This window comes from Pipistrellus kuhlii, unplaced genomic scaffold (assembly GCF_014108245.1).
Source record: "Pipistrellus kuhlii isolate mPipKuh1 unplaced genomic scaffold, mPipKuh1.p scaffold_m20_p_2, whole genome shotgun sequence".
In the NCBI taxonomy this organism is placed as follows: Eukaryota; Metazoa; Chordata; class Mammalia; order Chiroptera; family Vespertilionidae; genus Pipistrellus; species Pipistrellus kuhlii.
The window spans coordinates 144,722,732-144,739,482 of record NW_023425515.1 but is presented as its reverse complement, the minus strand read 5'-3'; the positions used below and the strand labels follow the sequence as shown (position 1 = coordinate 144,739,482).

The 16,751-nt window shown below is 40.0% G+C and overlaps 1 protein-coding gene across 1 annotated transcript in view; it reads left to right on the top strand.

Annotated features, from left to right (window-relative positions):
* The window catches only part of LOC118723395 (serine/threonine-protein kinase TNNI3K), a 287,655-nt gene that overhangs the window by 168,846 nt on the left and 102,058 nt on the right, over positions 1 to 16,751 (top strand). The window contains exons 18-19 of the mRNA XM_036445648.2: positions 16,328 to 16,380; positions 16,693 to 16,745. Of these exons, the coding sequence (XP_036301541.1) occupies positions 16,328 to 16,380; positions 16,693 to 16,745 (106 nt within the window). The remainder of the gene's footprint in view (positions 1 to 16,327; positions 16,381 to 16,692; positions 16,746 to 16,751) is intronic.

The following is a 16,751-nucleotide window of genomic DNA, read 5'->3' as shown; positions in this document are numbered from 1 at the left end:
TTCTCAGTGAAATAAGCCAGTCAGAGAAGGACAAGAACCATATGATTTCACTCATATGTGGAAACTAATGAATAAACTGAATTAACAAGCAAAATAGAGACAAAACTCATAGGTAGAGAGCAGACAGACAGCTCTGGTAAGGGGTTGGGGAGGCTGAGCAAAAAAGAAAACTGCAAAAGAACTTGTGGACACATGAGCGGGGTAATTGTGGGGGTGGGGATAGCAGGAGATGGAAGAGAGTTTGGGGGAATAAATGGTGATGAAAAAAATTATTTTAAACAAAAGCTGACAGGAGTAAATATAAGTCATGTCATAGAGGTTGGTCTTGACTGGGCCTTGTCAGGCCCGCTGTGTGGATTACCACCCTAAGCCCTCTTCCACTGAATGCCCTCCTCATCACCAAACTCTATTGAGCAATTTTCCAAAAGCCTCTTTCCCAGCGCAACAAAGTCAGAAAGACCAAGAGGAACGTGCAAGTCAGGGAAGAAACAAGAGCTCTAGGTTTCTTTGCTTTTTTATTTATTCAGTTAAACCACTTCTTAAGAACCTGCTCCTCCTAAGAAAGGACTTTTTTAAAATTTGGGACTAACTAAAGCCTTTTGAGATGTGATCACTAATAACCTTTGGAACCATAAAATATTAGCATATCTTCTAGAAGACCTAAGGTAATTTCTACCTCTTTACTTGTCCTTTTGCTCTATTTAAGATTGTTCACACATCTTTATTTACATGTCATAAAGTGAAAATATATGTGTATTTTGTTATTATTATGTAAGGAATGTATTATTTTTTTTGAATCCTCACTTATTTGGTGTTATAAGAAATTAACTAATTAATTATCTGATGCTAACATTTCATTTTCTTTATTTCTTTATTGAGGAAACACTATTTGTCAGGCTTATACTCATAAACGTTTTCACATGTATTGTTTTATTTTATCTTTGTTTTTTAAAAGCCCTCAAAATGCAAAAGAGAAATTTGAAGCTCAATAAGTTAACCACCCCCAAGGTAATTTAGCTGGTTAAGTGGCAGAGCTGATATTTTAAGAAAAACACTTTGATTACCCACCCCTTGCTTGTTCCACTGTTTACAATGCTCTCCAGCAGCCTACAAGGGCCTGAATTTGGGGTCACTCTGAGACATCATCTGGAAGCCAGACACTCAAACTTGCATGTGTTTCCTTGACTATATAAGGTGTGTGGGTAACCTATATAAGACTTGTTAACTCCATCATCATTGAGTTAAATAAAAGCTGTACACAAATCAAAAACAAAACTACCAAAACTTTTAGTACTAAAATGTTCTGCAGTGCTGGGTAAGTGCAGAATATAAAGTGTCTACAGCATGCTAGATAGTTTGTAAATGTCATTAGCATACTAAGCATTTGTCACTTCCATGCTGAATGCAAAGACTTGGTAGGTGTTGGTAAAACTGAGTAAAATCACTGGGTATTTTTTGGTTTTGTTTCAACTGGTAGATTCATGGATAACTCAGTCACATATAGCCAACATCTTGAAATATGCATGTTGTTGAACTATTGAATCAGATATCACAAATTCTATTCACACGTTCTCATTAGATTTTCTGAACGCTAGCAGGGCAGTTCATCCTTTCATGCTTCAGCTTAGCTCCTCCTTCAGATCCCATAGGTCCCCTCCAAGACCATTACACTTACCCCCAATTCCCTTCTTCCCACACCTTACTTCTCTCCATCATTTGGTCCCTTTTCTTTTCTTTTCTTTTTCTTTCCTTTTTAGAATTTATGAGTTTTTTTTTCCTTTTAATATATTTTATTGATCTTTTACAGAGAGGAAGGGAGAGATAGCAAGCCAGAAACATCGATGAGAAAGAAACATCCATTAGCTGCCTTCTCCACACTCCCTACTGGTGATGTGGCCGCAACCAAGGTATATGCCCTTGACCAGAATCGAACCTGGGACCCTTTAGTCCACATCCTGACACTCTACCCACTGAGCCAAACCAGTTAGGGCATGGTCTCTTTCCTTCCCTGTTTTTGTCTAGCTTTTAGTCCTTAAACATTATTTTTGTCCTTCGTTGAACTTACTTTTTTTAACTTATAGACTTCACTATTTTAATACTCATTCTCTTTGCTTCCATTAAAAACAATATTCAAAATCAATGTTTCTAAACTATTGTGGCTGATTATAAATTTTAGGCCATAATTTTTAATTTAATTTTTCTTAACCATTCTGTGTGACCTGCTAAACCATCTGTGGAGGAAAGTAAGTGAATTCAAAGCCAACTAGATGTGGATTCTAATCTTAATTCTGACACTTTTAACAAATGTCTTAGGAAAATCATTTTAAGCTTCTCAGCCTCAATTCCTCAGCTGTAAGATGAAGTATTAATACCACCATTTAAGGCCACTGCAGAGACTAAGTGAGAGGAGGAATTCAAAATACATAACTGCATAATCTTTGGAAGTTATTTAACTTCAATTTATTCATGTTTAAAATGATATAGTAATTACATCTAGCTCATTGGGTTGTGTAACTATTAAAATGGTTAACATATATCTCTTAGAACTATGCTTATCACATTGTGATATATGTGTTACTATTATTATTTTGTATCATTTTGTATATTTCATTCCATTCCCTTCTGGCTTGATGTGTTTCTGCTGAGAAATCATTTGATGGTCTAATGGGAGATCCCTTATAGGTAACTTTCTGTCTCTCTCTCTTGCAGCTCTCAAGATTCTTTTTTTTATCATTAACTAGAGGGAAGTTGTGGGCAATCAGGCCAGCCTGCATGAAATTCATGCAGGGGTGGAGGGATGTCCCTCAGTCCAGCCTGCACCCTCTCCAATCTGGGACCCCTCTAGGGATGTCCAGTTGCCCATTTAAGCCTGACCCCAGTAGAATCAGGCCTAAAAGGGCAGTTGGACATCCATCCCACAATCTAGGACTGCTGGCTCCCAACTGCTCGCCTGCCTGCCAGCCTGATCACCCCCTAACAACTCCCCCACCAGCCTGATTGATGCCTAACTGCTCCCCTGCCAGCCTGTTTGCCCCTAAATGCCCTCCCCTAGAGGCCTGGTCACCACTAACTGCCCTCCCCTGCAGGCCTGGTCACCCCTAACTGCCCTCCTCTGCAGGTCTAATCCCCCCAACTGCCCTCCCTTGCAGGCCTGGTTCCTTCCAACTGCCCTCCCCTGCTGGCCATTTTATGGTGGGCATCTTGCGTCCACATGGGGGCAGCCATCTTGTGTGTTGGAGTGATGGTCAATTTGTATATTACTCTTTTATTATTGTAGATAGGATGTTTGCCATTGTAATTACCAGGCCTAGCATTGAAAGGAGATCTCCTATAAGTAGTTCTTTTCTACAAATGATATACAATTATAAATTCTTAGTTTATTGACTTGCCTAAAAGGAATAAATGCTCAATTTGCAGAAAGCACAACTGGGCAGAGGTAGACATATTAGAAAAGTTGACCAATTGGACATGGTGACTGATTTTATTAGGAAGTTGAAGAACAGGAAGGAATAAAGAATGATTCTCTGGTTTAGATTTGGGTAACTTGATTCATGGTGATATCTTACACTAAGAGAAGAGAATCAAGCTTTGGTCAAGAAAAAATAAAAAAGAAGGAGGATTCAGAATATTAAATGGTACAAGGGCTGCTGGTAACAATATAGAAAGTCACATTAGAAAGGTTTATTGTAGTGGTAGAGAGAAAATGAGACCAGTGGATTGAAGAAGGGGTGGTCTATAAAGAAGTAGAAATAGTAAAAGTAAGAAAGCCGTTCAAATATATCAACTATAAACAGGAGTAGAGACATGGAATGTTGTCCAGAGGGCCTCTTTGAAAACTGCCAGATGTTGTATCAGTAACTATATTGATTCCTACCAAAATGTCTCTTGAGCTGCTATAATTTTCCATGTCCTATATGACAAATGATAAAAAGTGGTTTAAGATTGACTTTAATCTACCTGAGAAAATAGATACATAGGAACAAGAAAAAGGAGCATATACAAAGTACTGAATGTATGAAGCTGAAAATAGTGTTATGAGCAGTCATTCTCATGGTCATTGGTATGGGCTAGAATATCTGGGTAAGATTTCAGAAAGGTGGCAAGACTTAAGCTTATTTTTTTAAAACAATTTTGTTTTCTGAAAATATACAAACATATTCTCGACCAAAAGTTAATAAAGGGATATTTTCTATAAATTTGACTTGGTATCCTTTTTCTTTCTTTCTTTTTTTCCTTTCTTTCCCCCCCTCCCACCCTCACCCCAAATGATTTTCCTCTGGCTTGTTTTGACACCATGTATGTATTTTCACAATTTCGTTTATTGATTTCACAGAGGAAGGGAGAGATAGAAGCATCAATAATGATGCACACCCCTTGGTAGGGATTGAGGCTGCAACCAGGGCATGTGCCTTGACCAGGAATCGAACCGTGATTGTCTGGTTCATAGGTTCACTGAGCCACACTGGCCAGGCAACTTAAGCTTGTTCTTGAGGCAGAGCTAGGACTTCCTCAGTGGTGTGTGTAAATGGGTGAGTGGAGCTCCAGGCAGAGGCTTATTGGTGTCAGTCAGGGATTAGAGGGGTAGAGTGAGGAGTGTGTGTTCAACTCAGTTCCTTATCTTTACAGGAAAGTTGGTTTTGTTCTAAAGCTTTCTCTGTGACCTGCACAATAGTCAGGAGTGCAAGTAAATATTAACCAAATATATGCTGGTAAAGTGTTTGGTTATATAGGAAGCTGGCATATAAGCATTTGCTAGGAATAAGACTAGAAAGGGAAAATTAAGATCTTCAGACTCAGAGAGTTTATTATGAGTTGAAAATTTGGATCTATATAGAAAATGTGAAATAACAATCAGGTCTGAGTAAATACAGAATTCAATTCTATGGAATTTAGGAAAAGTTGCCACTAGAGATAAGCACCCTATAAAATCCCCTCATCATTCCCATTCTTTCTTGTCCTTTACTCCTTTGGTATCAAGAAGTTTTAGGGGTTTTTTTGTTTTGTTTTGTTTTGTTTTGTTTTTTCTTTATTGATTAAGAAATTACAAATGTGTCCTATCTCCTCATTGCCCTCCACCACCTCCCCACTCATGCCCTCAATCCCTGGTGTCTGTGTCCATTGGTTAGGCTTATATGCATGCATACAAGTCCTTTGGTTGATCACTTTCTCTTATCCCCACCCTCCCCTACCTTCCCCATGAGATTTGTCATCCAATCGATGCTTCTCTGTCTCTGTATCTGTTTTTGTTCATCAATTTATGTTGTTCATTATATTCCACAAATGAGTGAGATCATGTGATATTTGCCTTTCTCTGACTGGCTTAATTCGCTTAGCATAATGCTCTCCAGTTCCATTCATGCTGTTGAAAATGGTAAGAATTCCTTGTTTTTTATAGTAGCATAGCATTCCATTGTGTAGATGTATCACAGTTTTTTAATCCATTCTCCTGCTGATGGGTACTTAGGCTGTTTTCAAATCTTAGCTATTGTAAATTGTGCTGTTATGAACATAGAGGTGCATATATCCTTTCTGATTGGTGTTTCTAGTTTCTTGGGATATATTCCTAGAAGTGAGTCAAATGGGAGTCCCATTTTTAGTTTTTTTAGGAAACTCCATACTGTTCTCCACAGTGGCTGCACCAGTCTGCATTCCCACCAGCAAAAAAAGAATTTTTTTAAATAAATCTTTATTGTTCAGATTATTATAGTTGCTCCTCCCCCCCTCATAGCTACCCTCCACCCAGTTTCCAACCCACCCTATGTCCTCACCCCCCTGCATTGTCCTTGACTATAGGTGTAAATTTTTGTCCAATCTCTTCCCGCACCTTTCACACCCCCTAACACCCAAGAATTGTCAGTCCACTCCCTTTCTATGCCCCTGATTCTATTATATTTACCAGTTTATTATGTTCTTCAGATGTTTTATTCACTTGATTTTTAGATTCACCTGTTGATAGATATGTATTTGTTGTCACTTTATTGTTCATAATTTTTTTCTTTACCTTTTCCTTCCTCTTTTTAGAGAATACCCTTCAGCATTTCATATAATACTGGCGTGGGGGTGATGAAATCCTTCAGCTTTTTCTTATCTGTGAAGTTCTTTATCTGACCTTCAATTCTCTATGATAGCTTTGCTGGGTAGAGTAATCTTGATTGAAGGTTCTTGCTATTCATCACTTTGTATATATCTTGCCACTCCCTTCTGGCTTCCATAGTTTCTGTTGATAAATCAGCTGACAGAAACTATGGACATCTTTAGAGTCCTCCTCTTTGTATGGGGTTTGGAAGTGCTCAGATAAGACCCATCTGTGAAGCAAGGCCACTGTTGCTGCCAGGCAGTGGGCCTAGTTTTGGAATCTCTGGGGCTCTCTGACCCAGCTGCAGCTTTTTTTAGGGGAAACCACAGTCTATTCATATGCAAAAGCCAATGTACACAGCTTGGGTGGGATTATGAATTGGGACAGGCACGGTATCTGGGAATCACCAGGGCAGAGCAAACAGCGATGGCTGCCCTAAACCAGAGAAGTCCCAGGTTCTCCACATCCCACACCCTTTGAAGAAACAATGATCACTGTGAGCACCTCTAAGAGCAAGCCACCTTCACATATCTGTCCTGATACCAGACAGTCAGGTTCTCCCCATATGTGCCTGGGTCCCCCAGCATCTCGCCTGGAACTGGAGTTCAGAGCAATCAGAAGCCTGTATCTCCCTCCCAGTTTAAAGAGGAGCACATCCAGGTTCCAGCACTTTTTGTGGCTCTGCACCTCCTACCAGTCTCAATGCAGTTTCTTTACCTCTCTAGTTGTGGAATTTCCACTTAGCCAGCTTTCCCACTGGCAGTTGTTCTGAAATTTAGTTGTAGTTTTGATGTGGTTGTGAGAGGCAGCAAGTATAAGTGATTACCTATGCTGCCATCTTGGTTTCTGAAGAAGAAGTTTTAATTCAGTAAAAGTTTCAATAATGTACCTAGCTCACGGGTCTTGCTCCTGTGGAGTTTTATAATCTCATTAGAGAGCAGCACTGTGAAAACCAGGATAAGAACTCACTCGATGGCAGGTGAAAAATGGGAATATTTATTCAGAGGAAACAAAGTGAATTCAAACTTGGAGGAGACTACATGAACCAAGGGAAGAAGAGAGGGAGGAAGGGACCAGGGGGGTATTATGAGGACAGTCACAGAGCATGGACAAAGGATTAGAACTAAAATAGCCCTAACCCATCATAGCTGGTACCTTACATTTCTGTGACTAATACTTCTATCTCACAGGGATAGACTCTCTAGTGTCTTGAAAAAAAACCAACAGCTCCTCTTCTTAGCAACTGAAGAGATGCTGACTAGCTCGGCGAGTTTTTAAAAAATAGACTCCTCATCTATCAAGTGTCCTTGATGAAAGGCATGTGGGGCTAAGTACATTTTTAACCTGTCCTTTTGCAGAGACTCGGGGCCGTTTAGTCCCTCTGCGTCCATTGAGAGGTGTATGTGTGTGAGGAGAGGGGTAGGGCAGGGGGTGTGATGGAGAAACCACAGTGAAAGCTGCAGCCTCATAGTTCAGCAGGGGAGCAAGTTCCTTTCCCAAGTTACCTACAAATCCCTGCTTCCCAAAGGACTGCACACAGATTCCCCCAGAGCCCTACTTTTTTAAACACTCATTCCTGAGAGGTTCAAAGGGGACAGCACTCAGAGATGGAGCTCCGCAGCAGCGCAGCCTCTGCTTGTCAGAGATAGAGCCGCCTTGCCGGCTCGCCTGGAATCACCCAAGTCTGAGGCTGTTCGACTTCATGCGGAAAACCTTCGTTTTGATAAAGCTCTTCTCTCCACTGTTATTTTTATGCTCAGCTCTCCTCTATGTGACACACATCCATCTACTTCTGGGTCTTCCCAGAGGAAGCTTGGGGCATGCTGTATCAATGGTGTCTGTTATGCTGCACCCACACAATTTCTTAACTTGTTTTTTGTAGGTATATGTCTATTCTTTCCTCTTTCTGTCCCTGTTCCTGTATTCCCTGTCAGTGTCTAGCATTTAATACAATTATGCAGAGATGGGAGGTTATCACAGACCTTTTATGTCCCACTGTTAAATAGACGCTCAGAAGGCCCATAGCACATTGCCCAAGAGTGAGTGTTGGGAATGAGAAGCGCCCTAGGACACTTTTTGGTACAAGCGATTGACACCTTTAGCATCTATATCTCCATACTTAACAGGGCTGGAGGCAGGCTTGGGACCTCAGAAGAGCAAGTATGTGATGCAGGAAGGAAAGGACTGTTATTTGTCAGGAGATCCATGAGGTGACCTTGACAAAAAACAGAGCTCTTAAAACTCTTCATAAAAAAAAGATCATTTAATGACTTCTAATATCCCTTGGAATTCTAAAATATGACTTGCTATATCTCATGTTTGTCTTGGTCCCCATTTTTCTACTTCATGGACATTCATGTTATTTTCCTTTCGGTGTTTGATTTTAGAAGACTTGTGTTCTTTTGTCAAATGTAAATGTCCAATAAATTTTAGGGCTTATGTATAGCATGGGATTTGCATAGTTTTCTTATTTCTAAACATCAGGGTTCAGAAGCATCACTAGAAAGCAGTATTTCGGTGATAGCTGAGCAATAAAAGCTGTATGTGTCTTTGATGCTTTGAGTTTTGTGACTTTTTTAGTAATCAGACTAGTTAATTATTCTTTTCCACACATTGGTAACACATTTTTTTAACTATATTTTCATTTATTTCAGAAAGGAATAGAGAGGGAGGGAGAGATAGAAACATAAATGATGAGAATCATTGGTCAGCTGCCTCATGCATGCCCCCTACTGGGGATAAAGCCCACAACCCAGGCATGTGCCCTTGACCAAAATCAAACTCAGGACCTTTCAGTCTGAAAGTTGATATTCTATCCACTGAGTCAACCCGGCTAGGGCTCTTGTGATATTCTTGATCATCTCTTCATACTAAAAAATGTTCCATTTTGCTGTTTTCATACCTAAGAAGAATAAGCAATAACTGTAGCCATACTTAGAAATGACAATTATACTTGCATCTTGATTCTAGGGCATTAACTCCTGGAAAACTCACAATCAATAGTTTGTGTGTGGTTCAGTCATTTTCACTCTTCAGGTTGCATTTCATGGTGCTGAGCAAATAGTATGTGGAGAGGAATTTTTTTTTCACATTACCTTCAATAAATGAGTTTAACTGCAATACAAATCTTATAATCCACCTCTTCAATCCCACTGGCAGAGGGACAAATCCTATAGCTTTAGAGGTAAGCCTTCAAATATACTTCAACTGACAGACTGAAGTTTGTTTTAGGAAAAGTCAAGGTTCTGCAATCCTTTGCATTTATTGGAGTTTTCTGTTTCCGTGGCTTCCAAGACTTGACTCAAATTAGGCTTTCAATGTTAAGAGGTTCATGATGTGGAGCTTTGGTCAATTCCTTCTCTCTTACCTAAATTATGTTCAAAATCTGTATACTACTGTTCTAGAATGAATCCGGGGACTACTGCACGGTTTGCATGGCTGTGCCCTTGCATGCCTTTTTTAAAGAGCCAGGGCTGGTGTCACAAGTCAGTCTGCATGCAGCCAAACCAGGGCTGCTTTCTGGAAGCATGCAGAAGGAAAACTACAGATCTTAGTGTTGGTGAAGAACTGCTTTCAAAGGGATTCAAAGGGAAAACTAGGCTCCGGCTCCGCTGGCTTTCTGCCCTTCACATAATGCATTCCTCTCCCATGGACCCTCTTTATTCCCTAAATCTGCCTTGTTTTGTCTCTAAAACTCCTTTCATCACGATAGATAAGAAGGAAAGATAGAAAGATACCAAAAAAGAGAGACTACAAAACTACATCTGTGTGTACAAGTTGCTGATCTAGATAACTTGAAAGCATTTTTTTTTTTAAGGAAATGGGCACTAATCTCTAAGGCAAGTCAATGTGAGTTGCACTGCATTTCAAGGGTCTGGTTACATTCCACTTGGAAAAAAAAATTGGAAGCAGTGCAAGGAATGGGGCATCCCATACTCAGAAGTAAAGAGACCCCAATGAGTGTGGCAGTGGCAGGTGTTAGGAGGGGCTCAAGGGTAGCTAAAGAGGAGAGAGCAATGTGGTTGCCATGCTGAAGGTCAAGAAGGCGGTACTCCCAAGAGAAGCCTGAAGCAGGAGTGGAGTTCTGGATCATCTCGCAGCAACATGGGCAAAGCTGTGGCAGCAGGCCGATCCGGGGCTCCTCAGCATTAGGTCAAAATGATTGCTTGTGAGGCAGATGTGTTTGTAAACTAATGACTTTCACAGTGTGATGAGATTGAAAATGAAGCCTAATTGCTTCCACTGACTTAACCCTTGGAATGCTTCCAGGCATGCCGACAGCCATGTGTCTTTAATCATGTAAGTTAATCACCTTCAGGCACATATCAGAAAACAGTGGCTTGTGGGAAATCTGGGAAGCACCAGTGTTCTGTTAATCGGTTACACTTCTAACACCGTCTATCCATTCAAATAAGAAAACTGAGAAGTTGGCCACAGTGCCCTGGAACTAGTGTTTGTTAGTAGCAACTGACACAGGCAGTTACATGGCTCTATAATTCAAAAAAGAAATGAATCAATATTATGCAGGGTTTTTTAAATATATATTTTATTGATTTTTACAGAGAGGAAGGGAGAGGGATAGAGAGTTAGAAACATCAATGAGAGAGAAACATCATTCAGCTGCCTCCTAGAGTACACCCCCTATTGAGGATGTGCCCTCAACCAAGGTGCATGCCCTTGACCTAAATGGAACCTGGGACCCTTCAGTCCGCAGGTGGACTTTCTATCCACTGAGCCAAACCGGTTAGGGCTGCAGGTGTTTTTTTTTGTTGTTTGTTTGTTTTGTTTTGTTTTAAGTGACTTTAACAACAACAACAACCTGTTAGTGGTAGCAGAGGGACAGGAGCAAGTCACCTTGATCCTCCTAAGGCCACAGTGAACCTCAGTCCAGCTCTGGGAGAACATCAGAATTGGAAAATGGTCTAATAATCAGGCCAACCTGATTAATGGTGACAATTAGTATTGGACTATAGTGCATAACCAACTGATTATGAATCATTTGAGCACTTTAGGTAAATTTTCAATACAGGCAATTAAAATGAAAAGACTCATGATGCTTACATAATGACTTCATTAAATTAATTCAGTTCTGAGGTTGGAGAAAATTTTCTTTTGTTGCAAGGAACCAACAGAATCTAACTTCCATTCTCTTTTGTTTAAAAGAGAACTGGAGAAAACACTGAAAACACACACACACACACACACACACACACACTGAAAATGGCTTATTCTTTTCTGAAAGTGAACTGTGTTGCTGTGGGAGAAAGAACTGAAGGTCAGAGCATGGACTGAGTCCCCTTCCTTATTTGGATAAAGTGAATCTTGTTCTCAGTTATATTTTGTACTCTGCTAAGTGCATGCATTGTTAAGGTTTAAAAAAAATGTATTGTGGAGTGATCTGGAAGGGGCAGACACTTCAGAGAGATAAATACTCTATTCTGTTACATAAACAATTGACTCAAATCACGTGCTTCATGATAAAAGACAAAGCTGGAGAAAAGTCCAAATGCTGCATATCAGTGCAGTCAGGGGAACAAAGATTCCTTCAGGTGAAATGTGGTCATTCAGTCAAAGCAGTAATGGTTTTGTGAAGGGAAAGAAAGAAGCTCTGTAGGTCTAAGCATGAGCTTTATAGTTTACACAGTGCACTTGCCTTTAAAGCATTCAAAACACTCTGCAAAGTAGATCCCATATGTATTAATAATAACCAATGCCTACTTAGCAGGTCACCATTTACAAAGCTCCAAGCATTATCTCTTCATTCCTCTGATAATTTTTAAAGACTCAGAAAGTTAAAGTATTATAATTTGTCCAAATCGCAGGACTAGTAACAGCAAAAACAAACAAATAAACAAAAAACTCACACAGGTATTTTAATTCTAATTTTTTGTCCTACACACTATCTCCTGTCTCTATTTCTTAAGACCCTTTATTTTACTTCATCAAGTACCTTTTTTAGGGCTAGCTCTTCTAGTCATTGTGTTCTTTTCTAGGTCTCTCACAGTGAAAACCTTTTAAATTCTAGCTTATGTGTGGTGATGATGTTCCTTCCTTTCCCTTTGTATTTCATTCCCAATGAGACTGTGGTCTCTTGGAAGGCACACACTGCTGTTTCTAGCACAGGATTGGGCTTTCACAGCAGGAAGGATAGCCGGTGCATATCCCCACATAAGTGAACATCGTCCTAGCACATTATTTCTTCAAAAAGGCAGGATGGCCAGAGGCAGCACTAAAGCCCTTGGAGCTGCCTGTTGCTGCGAGGTTGACTTGGCACATTCTGCTCAGCCACTTGCTTCTGAGTTCAAGCCCCACTTGATACAACAAAACTGCAAATTACCGAATAGCATGGACGTTCAAAATTCTAGGCATGTAGAGAAAATCAAATGTTAAATTCAGAAACGATGAAAATTGCTGTAAGAATTAAGGACTCGTTGACCTTTACTACTTCACTTTCTATAATGCTTTTACCACTACTTCCTGCTATTTGGAGAGCTTTCATCGGTGGCATTCACCCTTTACAATGTCCCCTGAGAGTTGAGAAAGCAGGCTTGTGTGCCTATGTGTGTGGCTATAGTTTATGTGTACACATTTGTGTATTGCAGTATCTGTTCACCAGTGTTCTCCTTTCCTCCCTGTAACCTAGCTCCTCACATCTCCTGCCCCTTATCTCTCCTGGAGTCTTTCCTCTCAGGTGGTAAGACTTGGGCTAAGGAGTTAACTCAATCAATCACTGACAGGTTTGCTAATCTATCGAATTCTAATCCAAAAGGTCTCATAGGACTGTTTCCCACCAAATGTTATAAGCCTGAAAATATTCTGTAACTTTCTCTTTCCAGAGTTTTATACAAAAGCAAACATAAAAATGGTCTGCTCAGGGAGAAAAAGTCTTAAAATGCCCACTACCTTTCTTTTATTTCTCTCTTTTGTTCCTAATGATAGTCTCCATGGCCCTGACCCTCTTCATGTGTCTGGTGTCCTTCCCAAGTTAGTTAGCAAGTTCTCTGTTCCTAGTGACTATGCCTGATTCACCTAGAAACGGCATACCAGCCATGCTCTGTAAGGGTGGAAGCGTAGTCCTGATGTGCTGTGTCTTGGTGGGCTAGAGGTATTAGATTTATTTCCATGCAGCTTATCAGCTTCTTTCTCGTGACCTTACAGTTGTACTTTGAACACAGGTGTTTGGGGCACTTGCCAGTAGGCCTCTTTTCACTCAAGAGGAATTTCTGGAATTTCTCTCTCTATATCTAGTTGCAGCAGACCTCAGGGAGTCAGCTTCTCCTAAAAAGAGCAGACTTTGGAGAATGGAATTTGAATGCTGCCTTCACCTCTCACCAGCTGTGATACTAGCCATCTGATGTAACCACTCTTATTCATCCGTAGACTAGATATACTAATACCAACCACAGAATGAGCTCATGATGAATGGAAAAGTATCAAAAGTACTGGTACCTGCCCACAGGAAGCTGTCGTGAGATATTTATTCCCTTCTGTCTTCACAGCCACTCTCTCTGTTACTGCCCCACCACTCCCATAATTATTCTTACTCTTCTCAAAAAACTTGTAGTTTTCATAGCTTCCTGAGTACCATCAACTCCGATGCCAACGACCCAATGATGTCGCTGATTGGTATGATAAAAAAGAATAGTTAGCTGAAACTGGTTTGGCTCAGTGGATAGAGCGTCGGCCTGTGGACTGAAGGGTCCCGAGTTTGATTCCAGTCAAGGGCATGTACCTTGGTTGCAGGCACATCCCCAGTGGGGGGTGTGCAAGACGCAGCTGACCAATGATTCTCTCTCATCGATGTTTCTAACTCTCCCTCTCTCTTCCTCTCTGTAAAAAATCAATAAAATATATTTTTTTTAAAAAAGAATAGTTATTTATCTGGTGAAGCCAATCTTGACAAGCACGACATTGACGTTAATCAAACCCCTCAGCCTCCCTAACCAGCCACTGTCCTTTTCATAAAAACTCACAGGATTCTTCGTATGACAACCCTTTCTATCGATAACTGGATATTTATTGCTTCGGGCTTAAGAATTCTAAACCAGAGACCTTGAAGTCTGGTCTCCTTGTTTTTTGTTCTCTTTCTCCTCCACCCCCCACTAATCTAAGGTGCCCCAAGATTTAGACACTCCTTTCAGATGTCTTCATTAATTCACCCTATTGTTTTTATGTTTATTTGTTTTTCACTGTACCTTCTTACTTTCAAGCATGGGGAGCATGCTCCTAGATTTATTGAATGTTGAGTCCCACCTGCAGCTCCCTTGGCAGGACCAGACCAAATGATACTACCTAAGGTCCAGACATTCTCCCCTTGCTTTTCTCCTTTAGTACCTAGAACCCAAAGTAGTCTCTATTCTCAGAGCATTACACCCTCTGTCTAAAAACTTGCAATCTCCTTGTATCAAGTCAGGAATTCCTTCCCTGGCTTTCAAATTCCCTTGTAATCCAAAACCTCATCTATTCAACTTACCCCCATTATTCTCTAGCATGTCCTCTCCAATTTAGTAAGTGTATTCTTATTATTCTGATTACAGACTATACACATTCCCATCCCTTGGCCTTTACCAAAAGAGTTCCCTAATCTGCATTTCTTTTCCCCTTTGTCTCTGCCTCATTTCCTATCCAATACAACATACTACTGGTAGCAAGCTCACAAGCTCTTTGCCTGTTCACCACTATATCTCAGTATATAGAAAATTTTCTGGCACATGATCAGCTCTCAGCCAGCATTTGTGACTGTCCCTCAAGGCTCACTTCAAAGCCAGTTCTTTTTTACATCTACAATGTTTTATTAAATTCTTGTACTACCCTCATTCATCTTCATTTTCATTCGCTGATTATATGCTCTTAAAGATGGAATCTATGACTTGCATCATTTGCTTCTCGCAGAGTGTTTTGATAATGTGAGAAAGTAAATATGCTTTGGGAAAGGTCTGTAATGACACAAGGATGATTCATGAAACTAATTGATCACTTACTATTTCCCAGGCACTATTCTAAGGTCTGAGACAGTGGCCTAGATGAGCTGGGCTCTGTATCTTTGCTGCCACTGGCTACTTACATGACCTCACATAGACAAATTCTCTGAGCTTTGGACAACTCCTTTGTAAACTAAAAGGATTTAACTAGGTTAGTTGTGATGTCTCTTCCAATTGTAAGATTATCTGATTTTTAAATATGTATTTATAGATTCCTGAGTGGTGGTCCATAAATACTTTGCTGACTAATGTACACTATAACCTTTACCCTTCCAAACTTATGATTGTGTATTTTCAGTTTCTTTTAATCTATTTGTTCTTATTGAATGTCTTTCTTCAATAGAGCAGAGGGAATATAATCAATTCACTAGTTTGTGGGACAAATGGCCTCTCTTTGGATTGTCCCAGCCTTTGTTTAATTCTTCCAAAGGATACTCTTTATTTAGCTTGAATTCTGGGTTGAAAAGGAGAACATGATGACCTTTAAACACTTTTCTTCCCTAAGACCTTCAAAAGCAACTTAGCTAGTTTTATCTCACAGTCCTTAAAAACACTCCTTTGTCTTGAGATTGTAGCAAAAACGTATTGGCCAAGACATTTTTCATAGAGTCCTTCTCATGGCAGGCCTTGCCTTAAGCTGTCCTTGTGCTTAGGGTGCCTGCAAGCTGGCTCCCCAGTATGCTCACAAATGCCTTTACTCTTTGCCTACAACCAGATTATGTTACCAAATGAGTTTAAAGAGCTAATAATCTGATCTTATTCTAATTAGTCTTCTGGACAACTTTAGAAAGTTTATCTAAAGTAGGATATTTTGTATACTTTCAAAATCAGATATAAGACAATTGCAAATTTTAAAATATTCCTTTTGAATTGGAAAACTAAAAAAAAGTCAGAGCCACTGAGATCTCTGTTAGCTTCTGGAGTTTGTTTAGATTCTGGGATAAACAAATGATCACTGTTGTTCTCCTGCTTGAAGGGCCAATCAGATTAGGAAATAAAGTTTTGCCGAAGCTGGTTTGGCTCAGTGGTAGAGCGTCGGTCTGCGGACTGAAAGGTCCCAGGTTCGATTCCAGTCAAGGGCATGTACATTGGTTGCGGGCACATCCCTGGTGGGGGGTCTGCAGGAGGCAGCTGGTCGATGTTTCTCTCTCATCGATGTTTCTAGCTCTCTATCTCTGTCCCTTCCTCTCTGTAAAAAAATCAATAAAATATATTTAAAATAAATAAATAAAGTTTTCTCAAAGTCTGTTTTGTGGTGTTTTTTTTACAGTCACAATATTCTTCTCTATGAAGATGGGCATGCTGTGGTGGCAGATTTTGGAGGTAAGATTTTCATGTATAATTCCTCAAATGATATCAGTTTGTTTTTTCCTTCCATAGATTGTGCCTCGTATTGTGTGACAGACATTAGATTCCACCCTGACAACTGAACTTCTTTCAGTCATTTCAAGTTCAATGACCCTGCTTTTTTTAAGTATATAATTTATTTTCCCCCTTGGATATCCTCAGCTAAAATAAAGGAACTGAGAAATTAAAGAAGATAGAGGGTTCTTAGGGTTTTAACATGTTAGCTATAATCTTTGACCCTGGTTTTAAGGTATGTCCTTTGACCTGGATTTGTTTTGTTCCCTTCAGAATCAAGATTTCTACAGTCTCTGGATGAAGACAACTTGACAAAACAACCTGGGGTTTGC